Raw genomic sequence first — 18,278 nt, forward strand, 5'->3', positions numbered from 1 at the left:
GTGAAGCTCCAAGTAGCGTGATGATTATTTGACTGAACACTGTATATTACGTTCAAGCCTCTATGAAAATGCCTGTTTCATCTGATGTAACGTTTTACTTCTCTTCCAGCACAGGGATCCCACATACTCCAGCTGTGTCTCCTCAGATCTGTACAACACTGATTAAGACTATCCAAATATTTCAACTGTTACAGCTGTCACAGAAAAGAGCTGGGGCCAGCTGAATGTCAGGATGCAAGTAGTTACTATTATACTACTACTACTTCTTTGTAAAGCATCTAACGGTAGGAAGACAAGGAATAGGAGTTTGAGAAACAATGAAAGGGAAAACATCTTAAGGAGAGCATCTAGCACCGTTAAGCGCAATGCCCAAGGCCTACCATGTGATATATACACTTATCTTCATGAGAAATACCTAGATTGTCAGGAAAGAAAATTGATTTTTGTGGCACCTGATTGGCCAGAGGATTTAAAACACATGCTGCTAGCAAGAAACAGGATTCGTAAACTGAAGAATAATATGTTTTCCAAGTATAAAGCACTGAAAAGTCTGGATTTACAACAGAATGATATATCAAAAATTGAGAGCGAGGCTTTTTTCGGTTTGAATAAACTCACCACACTCTTACTTCAACATAACCAAATTAAGAGTTTATCTGAGGAGATTTTTATTTATACACCCAGTCTAAACTACCTACGTCTTTATGATAATCCCTGGCATTGCAACTGTGAACTAGAAGCTCTTGTTACGATGCTGCAGGTTCCAGCAAACAGGAATTTGGGAAATTATGCCAAGTGTGTGCATCCAATAGGACTGAAAAATCAAAAGCTAAAGCAGATAAAAGCTGAACAGCTATGTAGTGAAGAAACCAGGCAGGACCCCCAAAATATAAAACGGGAAAAGCCTGAAGCTGCCAAACCAGAATTTGATTCCTCTTCATGCCACATATATGTGTTTCCTGTACCAACTCTCAACTGCAGAAGAAAAGGTTTGTATCTGTCCTTATAACTGAAATAATGATTTTAATATTCTTTAATATTCTTGCTCCTTTACTACATTTATTCACATACTATTTACAGCAAACTAATATAGAACTAGTATCCGCCTTACTTTAAGTACTTCTGTTATTTTTTTCTCATAACTACAATCAACAATTAGGAGTTTTTTCTGCATTCTACCTCTACTCTGCCACCCTGATTCTACAGACATTCCTTAGTGCTCTGGTATAAGATATCAAACAAAAGTCAACAGGAATTAAAATTAAGCACATACTTACTGAAGGGCCAGCACCTCACAAATATGATTTTACAACTATAAACAACTAATCAAATTACAGCTGTGCTGAAATTATTGCATAGATAGCAAAAAGCAGAGTGTCTTTTCTTCTTCCCAGCGTACAAACACAAAGATAACAACAACTCTGACAGAAGTGATCTGTGAAGCAGGACTTGAGCAGCCAGCTGTGCTTACAGTGCCAAAAGGAACCTGACTGCAAAGGAGAGCTATAGCATCCTCACATTTTCTGTGCAAGATTTCTTCTACTAAGGGAAGAAATTGTATTATTTTGTTCATAAAGAACTAATTCCCCTGTGTGCTTCTTCCCAGCAAACATTTCAAAATTGAAGTGCCTTCAAGAAATGTTTTTCAAACACTTGGATCCATTCCACTCCTAAATCCTTCTCAGGCTCTTAAAAGCCACAGTTAAGCCTTAAGGGTAGACCAGATGGGGCATAACTCAACACAAAAGTGTACATTTATTCATCTTTTATTTCCCATACTTTATCCCATCATGAAACAAAGCAAACAACCAAATATTCAGGAAAGAGTCATTCTTTAACATTACAAATCTGAAATGAAAAGCATTACTAGAAGTAGCCAGAACTGGGAGGTTTTTTTCCCAAGTTTTGCAAAGCATAGCCTGCAATACTGGATCACTGCACTATGGTTTGCCCACTTGTATCTTGCGTTGTGTTTGCTAAACTTCTATTTGCTTAAACAGCGACTTCAATTTATGTAACTACTCTGTGTGCCATTACTCTTGGACCTTAATGACAGCACCAAGCTCAGAAGTCAGTATAAGGTCAAAATACGTAAATTTAAAGATTTAACAATTTCGGTATTTGGTTTCATGGTTTATCCACTATGTATGGCTAAAAAAATGGTCCACATTTTTGCTTTTTTCCACCTGTTAAATTCCTTTCTTCTTCTTATGACTCACTTTTCTCTTTGTCTTACCATGCATCTTTCTCATTAATGTTTTATGCTTCTTTAACTGGCTAACACCTACTAATTTCTTAATATTCACATATGTTACCTTTCCTTGTAGATAAGATCTTAATTATTAGATTATAGATTGCAATCTTAATTATCCTTCATAAAATCTAAATTATATCATTATTACCTTACATCTCCACTAAACTGTGCTACTGAACAGAAACCAGGCATATATTAAAATCTTAACGTAAGAGAAGGCTGACCTTCTGGCTCTCCCCATCTAGTGCTGTCAAAGAGATGAGCTGAACACATGAATATATTCAAAAATGTTCAGCAAGAAAAATGTTACTTTTTTCTCTAAGTCCACAGAAATATTCAACGTGGTCTGCTCTTTATGGGAGAGTTTCACAGGCTTTTACAGTATTTTTTAAAAAGCTATTTGCTGTCTTTAGTATTAATAATGAAGGAATAAAGTTACTTGAACCTCTACATGAGTGAACTAGACTACATGAGGGAACAGGGACTCTCTCCGTCAGGTCAAGAAGTCCAGCCCAGGACTTCCTGAATGTCTAGCACAGAAACATTGAGTATATTCAATATTTTGTAGTAAGTATGAGATATACTGTGCATACACTCGACAGCTGGATGCAAATATCCCATGGATATTTAGGATTTCTGAACATAACATAATCTTTGATGAAAGCACTGTACTTAGCTGCCTTTGCATATGATTACTGTGCAGCAGATGCACAATTTCATTGGATTTTTCATTAGAAATAGGAGTATAATCCACACGGACAAGATTTCGGAGTAGGAAAAAAGGTGTATCAATTTCCCAACCTGTAAGATGACATGAAAAGCTGCAATCCATTATGCCCTTATGATGGAGGGAATGAAGTGACAAGCAGTATACCAGAACTATGTATCTCTAAGGAGATAAAACAGGCCAGCAGCTTTCAGTTTATGTCAGAAAGCTCATGAAAGAAACATCTTAAAAATACATATAACCATGTGTATGTTCTCCTTTTTGAAGAACTTGTTTATATTCTATCAGACCAGTGATACACACCAAATCTTTCAGTACTTCTGAATGAATCATATGTCTTTGATTCCGTTTTACCAAAAAAAGCAACAGAAGTTGGATACAGAAGCCATTTCTGTTTGCTTTTCCACTAAAGAATTCGTATTTGCAAGAACAGCTGAAAAAATCTGCTTTCTAGCACTGATAAGCTCTCAAAGTCTCAAATTCAAGCATTATTTTAATTCATTTGCTGGTAAGTAGGCCCTGAAACTTTGATATCTGCACTAGCAGGAAGCACTCCAACCAGAGCAGGCTGGAGTAGTTATAATATTTATGTGTTTAGAATACCAAAGCTCTGCTCAGAATCAAATATGAGGCAGGAAGACTCTGACATGTTGCTTTAGACATCTTCAGAACTTTAGAAGTACACTGACAGCACAGATTTCAGCACAGATCCAGGAGCTACTTGCTTTCAGTCAAAGATGGTCAAATAAGAGATAACACTCATTTTCTTGTAGCAACAGCCAGGATTATAACCCTCATTAAGTGAACATAATCCTAGGGATTAAGTATATTAACATTATCCTGAGAATATTCGAACCACAGTCTGCACTTCTCAAGAATGTGCCCTTACTACTAGACTAGAAGTTATTCTTTCTGTAACTCTTGAAAGGAGCAAGGAACGTTATAAGGATACGCACACAGACCTTGGATACTTTGGTAGGGAGAAGCAGGTAAACAGAATGCCACTATGCTACCTGTAAGTATTGTAACAAATATAAAGTCTTCAGTATTACTAAAACACTCCATACAGTAACTACAGAACTATAAATATTAGTATATTTTAATTGCTGATACAATTTAGAACATTTTACCTTTTGACAACATAAAACAAAGGATGTAAGACAGCACACTATCATTTGATTATGAAAGAACCAATGAACATTTACCAAGGAACATTTTTTTATATAACTACTCTGATTTCTTTTCTTTAAATGATCAAGCCCTTCACACATACTTTTTATTAGTATAATATCTTCACTACCCACCCTACCCCTATGAGAAAGAATAGTACAGTTCTGTTAGAATAAAAATATAAACCACAGAGGCTTTACTATAAGCACTAATGAAAAGAGCAATTTTCAGATGAAATGTAAAGATACAAGTGAACAAAGCGATGAAATTCAGAAGTTGAAGAAACATGTTGACACCACTATTGAGGATAAAAGGGAAAAAACAAGAAACAATGCTAGACTGACAAAATTCTGTGATACCTAAGCAGTAACAATAATCTGAAGCTAACACACTTACTTCCTTTTCATTTTTTTAAGATTTAAAGAAAGTTCCAGGTAACATACCTCCAGATATAGTTAAACTTGATTTGTCCAGCAATAAAATTAGACAACTACGAGCCAAAGAGTTTGATGACGTCAGTGAACTGAAGATCTTAAACCTAAACAGTAACGGACTAGCCTACATTGATCCTGGTAAGAATAATTTAAAACAATCATTAAAAAGTGATTGGTGTTATTAAATTTAAACTTTAATAATGTCTATCAGATATAAGTGTGCAGAAAAAGGATTTTAAATTTGAGAAGCTGGTTCAAATTTTACCTTTTGTACCACTCAATTCATAAAGGTTTGCACTGAAATGTATTCATCATGGAAGTCAATGAAGAGACACTGATTTCAGCTGCCATTTCTTAACCAAGCAAGTGCAAAATTTAATTGTGCAGACTGAAGGCTAATCACTTCCCAAAATGCTAAATAGCTGAAAGATATTTTCAGTATCTTTGTTGAATCTAAGAAAACTTGTTACATAATGAGGCTGCTTTTAAATGATATTGGACAGTAAAGTAAAAGACAAAGGAAAAGTATTTAAACTCTTTTGGGTTAAAAATCACAACATATAATTGTTCATAATTTATATATTATTAGAACTCAAATGGCCTTGTTGGCAGTTTGCTTATAGCCTATGTGCATTCAGTTTTTCATTATGAAAGCAGACACAAGGAGACAGGTAGAAGTATGAAACAAAAAGAGCCTTCTCTAGTAGCATTTTGGCAGTTAAACAACAGTAGCAATCAGTACACTGGCACTTACAAAGTTTAATACTACAGATAGTCGATTTAGTTAAATTAAGACTTGCACCATTAAATGAAAGGGTATATTTACAAAAAGTATGAACTGCTCTCAGAAATGTGACTCAGAAGCTTTATTATGAAGCTCTATGTTATTATCTTCCATATCTTAAAACACTAATTTAAAGGTTCTATGCACACACACAAATACATATGTACATACAAACACTATTAGCCCTGTACATTAATACATAATCAATTCCCATATTTCTACTGTATCACAGCAATAACAGTCGACTTCTATGAGCAAATAAAGCATTCATTCACCTTCACTGTACCTATTCTACACTCATGCATGCCCATTAAGAATTTTATAACCTTACCAGCAACACAACTCCCCTAATGTCAATATGTTTATACCAATGCATCACTTCTCAAGGTTCAAGATCTATTTTAAAGTTCAGAGTTTGAAAAGTCTTTTTTTGTAGCCTTTAGCCCCTCCCAAATGAATAAATGTGTAATTATGAAAATGTTTCTCCTGTTGCAGGTATGCATGGGTTTTTTCTAACTTGCCTTTATGAGGTGCCAATAACCATTTTTCTATTGACTAGCTGCTTTCTCAGGCCTCAATAACTTAGAGGAGCTGGATCTATCAAACAACAGCTTGCAGAATTTTGAATATGGAGTACTGGAAGATCTTTACTTTCTAAAAATACTGTGGCTGAGAGACAACCCTTGGAGATGCGATTACAACATCCATTACCTGTTCTACTGGTTGAAGCATCACTACAATGTTCACTACAATGGCCTCGAATGCAAAATGCCTGAGGAATACAAAGGATGGTCTGTCGGAAAATATGTTCGAAGTTATTATGAGGAATGCCCAAAAGACAAGCTGCCCATTTATCCAGAAGCTTTTGATCTGGACAAAGATGATGAGGAATGGGAGCGACACAAAGAGCAATCAGTTCAAACAGTAAAGAAGCATGGTGTAATTGTCACTGTGATAGGCTAACAGAGGAATCCCCCCTTTCTTTTTTTTAGTACATTCAAATATTTGATACTCTGACAAAAAAAAAAAAATAACCATGTTGTTTACATTTTTTGTTAATTGTACTGATTCTTCATTTTTTTGTCAATTGTACTGATTCTTCATAGGACTATCTGCCTACAAAGATTTCTGTTTATTGCAGTTAATTACAGAATGGCATTAGTTACACAGCATCCTTCATCAAGTAATTGTTTCTGACCATTTGTTCTGGACATTCTTGTGAAATATTTTGGCAAGCATTTGAAACTATATGGTAGAAATCGATAGACACAAATGTACATAGTGTGGTGGGCAGGAGCTGTCTTATGCATGAACACAGCTTTTGTGCTGTCACGGAACTTGCTGCAGGATTGTGACCAAGACACATTTTTCTTGAATGTATTGTCAGTTCTTTGTATCTGTCACTTCCTGAAATATTCCCAGAAAACTTTTCTAAGATTTTTGTATCAGCTTCCCGCTGTTTTACTGTATACAAAAAAAATCAAACTGAAGAGTAACTTTAAATACAGTTCTAGAAAAACACAAATAGCAGTCTTTATACTGATCAGGATTCAAACTCAGAAGCTGGGTTCTACCTGCTGATTCAACGGTGTTTCTGTTCAGTTTTGAGTGAGTAACAGCCTCTGCCTCTTCTGTACCTGATCTGCCTGAAGCCATGAGCAGCCAAGACATGGCTGGTTCCCAATCCCTAGCTCAACGTGCTCGCATTTGCCTTGTTCAGTTTCTGCAGTACGCAGAGCTGGTCTTTCTAGGAAGCATTTCAGGTTGCCATGTCAGTTTGACGTAGATCACATGACATCACTCTGAAGAGGACCATGTGAATATTGCGGTAGCCTGCATCCCACATGCCAGTGCCCACCCACCCTGCAGGTAAGTATGCTTTTGAGTGCTCACTAAATGTGCAGGGAAATCCGAAAGTCTGCCCTTCCACTCAGCTCATTTGTAAAATGTGCATTATGGCATCTCCTTATCACACAACTGCCTATGTGAATATACATTCATTATAAACTGTGATTAGTCTAATACCATGGTAACTGAGCCGTACAAATGCCTCAGCTAAGTAGACAATATCCCTAAAGATAAAATTCCTTGCTATATAACATAGTGACTGAAAGTTCTTTTTAGAAAAAAACTGTTTCTACTGAGTATTCCTAGTTTTTACGTAATAGCTCTGGTTTTTTTTTTGTTTCTGCATCAGTTAATATTGAACTAGCAGAACTAGTGCCTCTTAAAGACAGATATTATAAACCCTTTTTTCACATGGAAAGGATAAGTAATTACTCAAGCTCACATGGAGGGCAAGTAGAAGATGCTGGGTTACAACCTGGGTTACAACTTCAGTATTCCTAGCCCAAACCCAAGACCAATCTCGTGCTCTTAGATGAGTAAGAAATACCCAAGTGCAGGATAGAGATGCAGGGCGAAAACTTTAAATATCTGTTGGCTACCACAGAATAAATTCTGGAACACTTCAGGGAGAAAATTTGCTCTTTTAAAGATGTGCACAAAATTATGGCATTGTGGTTTTCTCTGGTGCTTTAGCCACAAGCCCAAAAGGTCACCCCTTTTGTTTTAGAAGTGCAATGCAGAGCACACAGTGCTTCTGTGCTAACATAGAAGAACAACATAAAGGAAAAATTCAGAAGTTACTAAGGGTGGTAGGAATGCCAAAGGATCCTTAAGCAAACATAAGATATTATTAACTTCATTCCTTCATAAAATGGTCTGGGTTGGAAGGGACCTCAAAGATCATCTAGTTCCAACCCCTCTGTCATGGACAGGGACATGTTATTCATGTTCTACGTGATTCAGATTATGAATATATTTAATGGTGCTTTACTGATAAACTGAATAATTTAGCCATGTCTTCCACAACATCTTTTGAAAACTTCATAGCAAAACCAACAGTATCTGACTCATCCCTGCTCCTGGGAATATCTTAAGCATTATTTTAATTATGGAACACAGATGAAAATCCCATTTGGCCAGCAATATTCAATAAATGGGGCATTTTCTAGAAACTTGAAAGTGGCAAAAGAAAAAAATCTGTCATAAGCAGTAGGCAGCATTAAGTGAAGTGCTCCTCCTCCTCTCAAATTCCAGGGAATTACTTCAGTACAGAATGGAACTACTGAGCGTGATTGAAAAGGACAGACAATGGAACCACCGCAGAATATCTGTTATTAGCAGCACAGCCAATGGAGAAAAGCTGAGTAGGAAAAAATGAATTTAACATAGAATCATAGAATTTTTTGGGTTGGAAGAGACCTTAAAGATTTTTCAGTTCCAACTGCCCTGCTATGGGCAGGGGCATATTCCACTGGACCAGGCTGCTCCAAGCCCCATCCAACCTGGCCTTGAACTCTGCCAGGGATGGCGCAGCCACAGCTTCTCTAGACAACCTGTGCCAGCGCCTCACCACCTTCACAGAAAAGAACTTCTTCCTAACATCTAATCTCAGTCTCCCGTCTGTGAGTTTACAGCCGTTCCCCCTTGTCCTATCACTACATGCCCTTGTAAAAAAGTCCCTCTCCAGATTTCTTGTTGGCCCCCTTTAGGCACTGAAAGGCTGCTATCAGGTCTCTCCAGAACCTTCTCCAGACTGAAGAAGAGGGCTTCAGCCCTCTGATCATCTTTGTGGCCCTCCTCTGGACTCACTCCAATAAGACCCATGTCCCTCTTGTGTTGGGAGCCCCAGAGATGGATACAGTACTGGACATGGGGTCACACAAGAGTGGTGAAGGGGAGAATCATCTCCCTTGTCCTGCTGCTCACACTCCTTTTGATGCAGCTGTGCATACAGTTGGCTTTCTGAGCTGCAAGCACACACTGCCAGGTCATGTTGAGCTTCTTGTCAACCAACACCCCCACACCCTTCTCCTCAGGGCTGCTCTCAATCCAGTTTCCACCCAGCCTGTGGTTGTGCTTGGGTTTGCCCTGACCCAGGTCCAGGACCTTGCACTTGGCCTTGTTGAACTTCATGAGGTTTGTACAGACCCACCTCTCAAGCAGCACATTCTTTAAGACTGTATGAACTGGAAAAATATAAAGGAACTATGAAGATAGCACAGGAGGAGGCAGCCCAAGGAAAAAGAGAAAAATACATTTGAAAAACACATACAGAGACTGACTAACAATAACAGGGTTAATTACTATTTCTCTGAAATGTACTGCAAGTTGAAGTAAACCCTCTATGAAACACCACAGCCACAAACCACAATTTAATGCTGACATTTCTTTCTTTCTGTACTAATTTAATCACAGAATGCCAGAAGCCTTTCCACGTCTAAAAGAAAATCATGGGCGTCCCTCTTCCTTTATATGCTTTTTAAGTCCTTTCAGTAATTTCTGTCTTGATTCTCCTTCTTTCTCTCTTCAAATCCAGGAAATAATTGCCTGATACTACAGTGTCTCCTGATATGCAGTATATGTACTGCCTAAAGGGGTGAACTACAGTACTCTACAGACAGAGTGGCCTTCTGTCTACACAGCACACATGAAACACAGAAAAGTCTCTTTTGACTCATGTTTTGCCATGGCAGAGTGTAAGAAAAGAGATAGGTCTGTCAATACTGTGACCACTATTGGCAATAAAAAGCTTCAAAAGCCTCTGAGGAACTTGTAGCTCCTGCCCTATGAATATGAATGGCAGCTTTCAAACCCAGTTCCCAGTCACACACGGAAGTCAAATGGTTCTCTAAAATCACCGAGTGGGTGGAGTAATACCACAAGCAGCTGAGCTGTAACCCATGCATCTCATACACTCATTTTTTTTTTGGCAAAATAACACATTTATTTCCCAAAGAGTCTGAGCTGGAATCGCATAACATTCATATGCAGGCATTAATCAATGACTACTATTTCATGCATACACCACATAGCAAAGTTGCAGTACCTAAAAGCAACATTTAAAAATAGCAGCTAATTAATTTACAAAAGAATATGAACACGATTAGCCAGCTAAACAGACCTAAACCCCCATTGAAATCATTGGTTTTTACCATTAACAATAAAAAGAGGCTGCCAAAATCTGTGCAATCTTGGATTTATTTGAAAAGATGAGGTCAGAACTGTAGTTTGGGGAAGTTCTAATGGAAAGTTTCATCGCATCTGTAGCCTATAACTGAACAGACAGTTCAACACTGTTTGTTAGCTGAAGAAATGTCAAAGGAAAAGAATTTCAGCATGATTTTCAACCACTAAGAAAAAAAAATAGCTTTGCAGCAATTTTAAACCATCCACAAGAGCTTCAAAAAGAATGGCAAAAGTAGGATGTATGATCAGTGAGGTTTAACAAAATAAATATGTTATTAACCTGAATAGCGATACTACACTCACATAAATGTGTTTCATTCTTAAAAAGAACTACTGGGTGTCTTCAAAGTTAGAAGAAACAGCTTTATAAATCGATGTTTGCTAAAAGTCCCTGTGGACCATCACACACAATTCAGCACAATTAGTTTAATAGCACTGAGTAGATGTAAATAGACAAAATCTTTGATTTTGAGCCTACAAAAAAACCCTAAAATTATCAACAAAAATGGAAAAAATACATAATTTGTAAATACACAAATTTAATTTAGTGTCTTTGATATGTAAGATAAATGGAAATGGATGGCTATAAACATGCCGATATTCCAACTGATATAATAAACATGATGATATTTCTAAGTTAAATTATTTTAATATGTTAATATTAATTCTTATTATTTACTAATTAATAGTAACAGTTTAATATGTTTAATATCAGTTAAACAATGTGATAGAAAACAGCGTGTGTATATAAAGTTTGTTCTACCACAACTTTACATGTTTTTAGCTTAAAATACAATAACTATTATTATGGTTTCAGCTTTGTACTCAAATACATAAGGAAAACAGAATCATAACAGGTTTTAACCTTTCTAAATACAGCCCCCATAATGGAGGCAACATGGCTGTGTATGATTTATTTTGTCATCCTTGTTTTATTAGCTGCCAAAGTTCATTATAGCATTAAATTAAATTATTTCACTAAACAACTTGCATACTGATATCATTGAGAATGTTCTTTTCTCCTGTGATTCAAAAGCCAAGACTATGATCAAAACCTCTTTTCATTTTAGCCAATTGTTCTTTTCCGCCACCACTTGAGAGAGCAAATTGTTTTCACCCATAATTACAGTCACTTTCTAAACCAAAAGAAAACACACTGAAATTGTTATAGGCTGCATCAACAATTTCAATCATGTGTTACCTGATTAAATAATAAATGCATTACAGTCTCAAAAAATCAAAACACAATTTTTATGTGGAAAACAAAGGCATTTTCCTTTTCTATGCACTTGCATTCAGTTAAAGCGTAGGCTAGAAAAGAGTCAATCAGTAACATTTGCCTTCTTCAGAGATACTGAAGTAAAGCTATGACAGTAACCAAAAACATTGCTTGGGATCTTGTCTAGTTGTAGCAAAAGAGTTTTTTCTCATGAAAATGCTACCAGGATGTTTTAACATTCTTCATGATAAAATGTCTGAGTAACAGTTAGAATGCAGATTAATTCCCGACGTACGAAGTACACTTGCACAGCTAGCACTGACCCTCTAACGCTGACTGTGAAAGCTTTTATTCTTTCTGCCCACTTCTCTGCCAGGGAATACAATTGCATTGAGAAGAAGATGGCTGACCTGAAACTATTCCAAAATGCTGTCTGATCACATGGTCACATGAACTTCCTCACATACTCTCAGGAAGGACTAAGATGCTTTTCTGCTTCCAGAGGGACTCTGTTTTGGCAGCAAAATCAAGTACCTATTATTTGTGCTAAAACTGAAACACCACATTAATGTTTTGGACCATGTTTGGACTCTTTTTATTGTGTGTATGTCTGTGAGCTTCTGGTTTGGGACCAGCAACAGTACACCCTAGGGGTCAATACTGGGTTCAGTTCTGTTTAACATAGAATCGCAGATTGGTTAGGGTTGGAAAAGATCTTAAGTTCATCTAGTTCCAACCCCCTTGCCATGGGCAGGAACACCTCACACTAGACCATCTCCATTAATGATCTCAATGATGAGATAGTGTACCCTCAGCAAGTTTGCATATGACACCAAACTGGGAGCAGTGGCTACTCCACCAGAGGGACATGCTGCTATCAAGAGGGACCTTGATAGGCTGGAGAAATGAGCTTGCAGGAACTCCATGAAGTACAACATGGAGAAATGCAAACTCCTGCACCTGGGGAGGAACAACCCCATGCATACATGCTGTGAGCAGCCCAGCTGGAAAGCAGTTTGGCAGAAAAGGACCTGAGGGTGCTGGTGGACACCAGGTTGAACATGAGCCAGCCATGTGTCCTTGTTACAATGAAGGCGGATGGTATTCTGGGCTGCATTAGGAGTATTGCCAGGAGGTTGAGGGAGGTGATCTTTCCCCTTTACTCAGCACTGGTGAGGCTACACCTGGAGTACCATGTCCAGCTCCAGGCTTCCCAATACAAGAGGCATGGACATACTGAAGATTGTCCAAAAAAGGGCAAAAAGATGATTAAGAGACTGGAGCATATTTTCTATAAGGAAAGACTGAGAGAGCTGTGAATGTTCAGCTGGAGAAGGCTGGGGGGCTCTTAGCAATATATATAAATACATGAAGGGTGGGTGCAAAGAAGATGGATTCAGGCCCTTTCAGGTGTGCCCAGTGACAGAGGACACAAAATAATATGGGCATCAACTGAAACACACGAGGTACCATATGAACATTAGGGTGTATGTACTTCTGTACTATGAGGGTGACTGAGCACAGGTTGCCCAGGAAGGCTGTGGAATCTCCATCCTCGGAAGATATTTAAAAGTCATCTGGACACAGGCCAGGGCAACCTGCTCTGGGTAGCCCTGCTTGAGCAGGGGTTTGGACCAGGTGACCTCCAGAGGTCCCTGCCAAACTCAGGCACTCTGTGATTCTGTGACAATTATCTCAGTAGAGTTAGATTCCGGCATTCGGATATATTTAAGCACATTTGCATTCCAATCTTATTTGTCATATTACAGCATTTCACACAAAACATAAACATTCTATTGGCATTGTAGCAATGTTCAGTCATATGGAGATTGCTGGGGCTGGAGATTGTCATGAAGGAATGGGCTGCCTTTAAAGTAATTTTACATATCTCATAGTCACATTGCTTCATCATGGCTGTACACATAGAGAAGAATATAGGCAGCAAAACTGGACAGTAGTGAAGCACAGAGTGAAGACAGTTTAAAGAGGGGATTAAAAATTAATAAATGCATGTAATACTTACTGATACTTTTAAAGGTAGGCCAATGAAGAGAAGAGCAACCTTGAAGATTCAAATATAAGACATATGGACACCACTTCTGCAAAACATTCACTACCGTTTCATCCTGAACTTTATGCCTCACTGAGGAAAAATTGATCTAAAAAATTGAACAATTGATTGATAATTCAGTTCCAAAAATAGGTAGTATACATAAAACCACATCATTATCAAAATCACTACTGAATACATCATAGTTAGGCAAACACTGAATCAATTATCAGCAAAACACAGAAATGCCTGTGCATTACATACATAAAAATCTAGACAGCTGACTGAAAATACTTAAATGTAGAGGAAGCCTATAAATAATACAGTATTTATGGAGCTGAGATAAGTCTTGAACTGCCAAAATATGACATGTCACAATATTACGTGCAAAGAAAATTGTTAGACTGGAACATTTACTTCATGAAATCCTGAAGTTGCCAAAGACTTTCTTTTTTTCTAGTTAACGGTCTGCTGATACACGGAGATATCAAGACTACATAATCCACCGCGTTAGTTTTAGTAGAAGAATCCTTAAAATTATCTAAGCTGCATGCTGGGGATATCTAGATCCTTGACTAAAACCATTCTTTTTCTAAATATCTGTCAGAAGTTCAAGAAGTTTTAACAAAAAATACTAGAAAATAGTTTTAACGGTCTATCTACCAGTATTTATTATTTCTTTAATAAGAAATATCTCCTTTTTGGAGAAAACATTTTCATGTCTTCTTCCAATTTGTTCATAAAAAGGCCAAAAAAAGCTTTTTTCCTCCTTTTGTATAATCTGCTAAAGCCACACCACAGCTGTTTGCTGCACATTTCATAATACATGTTTATTACCCAAATACTTTGAAAAACCAATTACTATTATTTCTATTCAGAAGGCTTAGAAGTAAGTGGTTACAATACCAGGAACTTTTGCTGAGTTTTTTTCACTTTCTTATTAGGATTTTGTTCTTATTACGTTAAAATTAACAGAATTTTTAATACTAGTTTCATTAAGATCATTAATACATCACAGGAACTTAAGACCAGACCTAATAAAGACTCCAGGCACTACAAGCTGATCTTTTAGGTGCTGATGTCCAAGGGTAGATTCACCAACTCAAATTTGAGCAAAGACTGTACAAAATGTATATGTGACATCTAAGCACATCAGAAGATGAGTTTAAAGAAACTCACACAGAGAACAGTCAGATGCTTAGAACCAGACAGTAGGACATGCAAGTAGAGCATTGTTGAGACCTCCAGAATTTCTTTCCCTCAGTGAGGAAGGTAGATATGTACTATACGTGCCTATAGTGCTATATCCCACTCAGGGAACATGTAACTCCCCAACAGCAAATATGGGAGTTCAGATCTCTTAGCCTTGCAAGGCACAGCTCTGTTCACCTTCTGGATCCCAAATGGATCTTAAGCCTAAGACACTTAACTGTCTAAATTAAGCCAAGCCTTAGTAGCCAATTCTCTTTCACTTCCACTGATTTTATAATGGTATACCACAGACAATTTTATTTGAGTTGCTCGTATTTTTTTCTTCATGTTGCTGAGTACAACAAGTCATATTTGGGGATAAAACTTTAAGCATTCTTAAATTAAATTACCTCCTTGTCTCACTCCTGTTTAAAATAAATAAAATTGAAATAGCATACTGTGATTATCTTACATTACTCCATAATGAACTGTTCTGAGTCAGCAGCATCCACATTTGACTAACTTGAGCACATCTTGCCAGATCAACCAAATTTACATAGCGGAAAACCTATATAAGACAAACAGACATACATGATATTAAAGCCTATTCAATAAGAAGCACTGCTGTATTAAACGATACATATTCACTTATCCTAAACAGTAAGAGCTATTTTAAAATTAAAAACTTCTTTCTTAGGAGTTTAAACATACCTTTTATAGCAGAATGTCAATAATTAATCATTAACAGCCTTAACAAAGACTTATGAAAATACTGCTTTGCTTAAAAGCTCATCAATTCAAGCTATGATAAAGAATGACAGGGATGTTTCAGAACTGAAGATTTTTCATGCACTATCAGCAGTTTTATTTCACCTATATGAAAACAACACTTGTTCAAACACCTTTCCTAAGCCTACTTGAGAAAATATAATTCGGATTAAAGCTTTTTAGACTAACTATAGTACTTTTAAATTTGATTTAAATTACCTTTGAAGAGTTTTTGTAGTTTCTGCCTCAGAGGTCTTTTTAACTTAACTAGTTTAATTTGGTAAATATATCTATAAATCTTTAATCTCAGAATATTAAAATTGATGTGTTATATTAGGGTAGAAAAAATATACAAGCTGTACTGGTAGTCCATTTTATATAGGTAAATATTTCAAAATATACTGCTACCACTAAGCAACATATTGAAAAATTAAATTATAGAATTTTAAAAAGGTCTTGTCCTGCTAAATAATCACAGATACAGCAGTGTCAGGCCATAAAAGTAGGAGACTGAATGAAAAGGACATTTGGCAAGCTTGTGCCACAGCTCCTCACCTGCCATTCTTATGATCAATTGTCAAACGGCATTTCTGCCAAGAGAATGCTAATGTTCTATCCTAGAAGAAACTTGGTAAAATTAAATAAGGGAAAATACATTAAACTTGAACGTCTTTGCTACAGAAGCAGACATGTATTATAACCATCTGAAAATGCAAGATGCGTTTAAGACTCAAAGACAAAAAGCATATGCAGACTTTTATATAACACAGCTGGATTATTTACATACTAAAAATTCCCATATATGTAATCATTTGCAGAACTGAAATGCTACATCATGTGTTGAATTACAAATGTCTGACATGAAACACAAAACTTAAATGTTCTGAGTATGAAAAAGAAACCAACTGAAAGGAACACAGTTAATACAATCCTACATGACTTTTCCTAAAGAAAATTTTCCGTACGTAAAACTTTATGCTCATAATGTAATTAATTTTCTAACTGCACAATCATACATCTATGCAACAGTTTAAACCTGGTATGGTAATTAGTTGGTAGCGAAATTACAAAAAGAACTTTCTAATTTTATCCCATAACCTGTCACTGAAGAGGAATTTTTCTTATTAATAAACATTTTTAAAGAGCTTTGCACTTTATATATATACTTTAACACTAAGATGTCAGAGTGAAAACATAGCAAAGATGCCAGTGTGTTTTATAGAATATAGAATCATAGAATAGTCAGGGTTGGAAAGGACCTTAAGATCATCTAGTTCCAACGCCCCTGCCGTGGGCAGGGACACCTCACACTGAACCATGCCACCCAAGGCCTCATCCAACCTGGCCTTGAACACCGCCAGGGATGGAGCATTCACAACTTCCTTGAGCAACCCATTCCAGTGCCTCACCACCCTCACAGGAAAGAATTTCTTCCTTACATCCAATCTAAACTTCCCCTGTTTAAGTTTGAACCCGTTACCCCTTGTTCTGTCACTACAGTCCCTGATGAAGAGTCCATCCCCAGCATCCTTATAGGCCCCCTTCAGATACTGGAAGGCTGCTATGAGGTCTCCATGCAGCCTTCTCTTCTCCAGGCTGAACAGCCCCAACTTTCTCAGCCTCTCTTCATACGGGAGGTGCTCCAGTCCCCTGATCATTCTCGTGGCCCTCCTCTGCACTTGTTCCAACAGTTCCATGTCCTTTTTATGTTGAGGACACCAGAACTGCACACAATACTCCAAGTGAGGTCTCACGAGAGCAGAGGAGAGGGGCAGGATCACCTCCTTCAACCTGCTGGTCACGCTCCTCTTGATGCAGCCCAGGATACGGTTGGCTTTCTGGGCTGCGAGCGCACACTGAAACTGGCTCATGTTCATTTTCTCATCGACCCACACCCCCAAGTCCTTCTCTGCAGGGCTGCTCTGAATCTCTTCTCTGCCCAACCTGTAGCTGTGAAGTGATATAAGTACTTCCATATTAGTTATACAACTTTCCATACAACGATGCATACAATAAAACCTGTTTTTCATTATAGCAGTATATGAGATACGATTTGAAATATGCTCCAGAAAAAAGAATGCATACTCAGAACAGAGTTCACTCAGACTATCACAGTATCACAGTATCACAGTATGTTAGAGATTGGAAGGGACCTCAAAAGATCATCTAGTCCAATCCCCCTGCCAGAGCAGGAACACCTAGATAAGGTTGCATAGGAATGCGTCCAGGCGGGTTTTGAATGTCTCCAGAGAAGGAGATTCCACAACCCCCCTGGGCAGCCTGTTCCAGTGTTCTGTCACCCTCACTGAGAAGAAGTTTCTTCTCAAGTTTAAGTGGAACCTCTTGTGTTCCAGTTTGTACCTATTACCCCTTGTCCTATCATTGTTTGCCACTGAGAAGAGCCTGGCTCCATTCTCTTGACACTCCCCTTTATATATTTATATACACTAATAAGGTCACCTCTCAGTCTCCTCTTCTCCAAACTATAGAGACCCAGCTCCCTCAGCCTTTCCTCATAAGGGAGATGCTCCACTCCCTTAATCATCTTAGTTGCCCTGCGCTGGACTCTCTCCAGCAGGTCCCTGTCCTTCTTGAACTGAGGGGCCCAGAACTGGACACAATATTCCAGATGCGGTCTCACCAGGGC

The 18,278-nt window shown here is 37.6% G+C and overlaps 2 protein-coding genes across 2 annotated transcripts in view; one reads left to right on the top strand and one right to left on the bottom strand.

Moving 5' to 3' along the window:
• FBXL13 (F-box and leucine rich repeat protein 13) overlaps nucleotides 1–18,278 on the bottom strand; it is a gene marked incomplete at both ends in the record, with an annotated part of 96,787 nt that overhangs the window by 54,712 nt on the left and 23,797 nt on the right. The window contains 2 exons of the mRNA XM_080610252.1: nucleotides 13,646–13,781; nucleotides 15,336–15,431. Coding sequence (XP_080466378.1) covers nucleotides 13,646–13,781; nucleotides 15,336–15,431 — 232 coding nt within the window. The remainder of the gene's footprint in view (nucleotides 1–13,645; nucleotides 13,782–15,335; nucleotides 15,432–18,278) is intronic.
• On the top strand, nucleotides 233–6,332 carry LRRC17 (leucine rich repeat containing 17; the record flags this gene model as incomplete). Its single annotated transcript, XM_080639269.1, has 3 exons — nucleotides 233–989; nucleotides 4,568–4,723; nucleotides 5,929–6,332. The coding sequence occupies 3 exons, from the start codon at nucleotides 233–235 to the stop codon at nucleotides 6,330–6,332; spliced, it is 1,317 nt and encodes a 438-aa protein (XP_080495395.1).

Source organism: Psittacula echo, assembly GCF_963264785.1.
Source record: "Psittacula echo genome assembly, chromosome: 1".
In the NCBI taxonomy this organism is placed as follows: Eukaryota; Metazoa; Chordata; class Aves; order Psittaciformes; family Psittacidae; genus Psittacula; species Psittacula echo.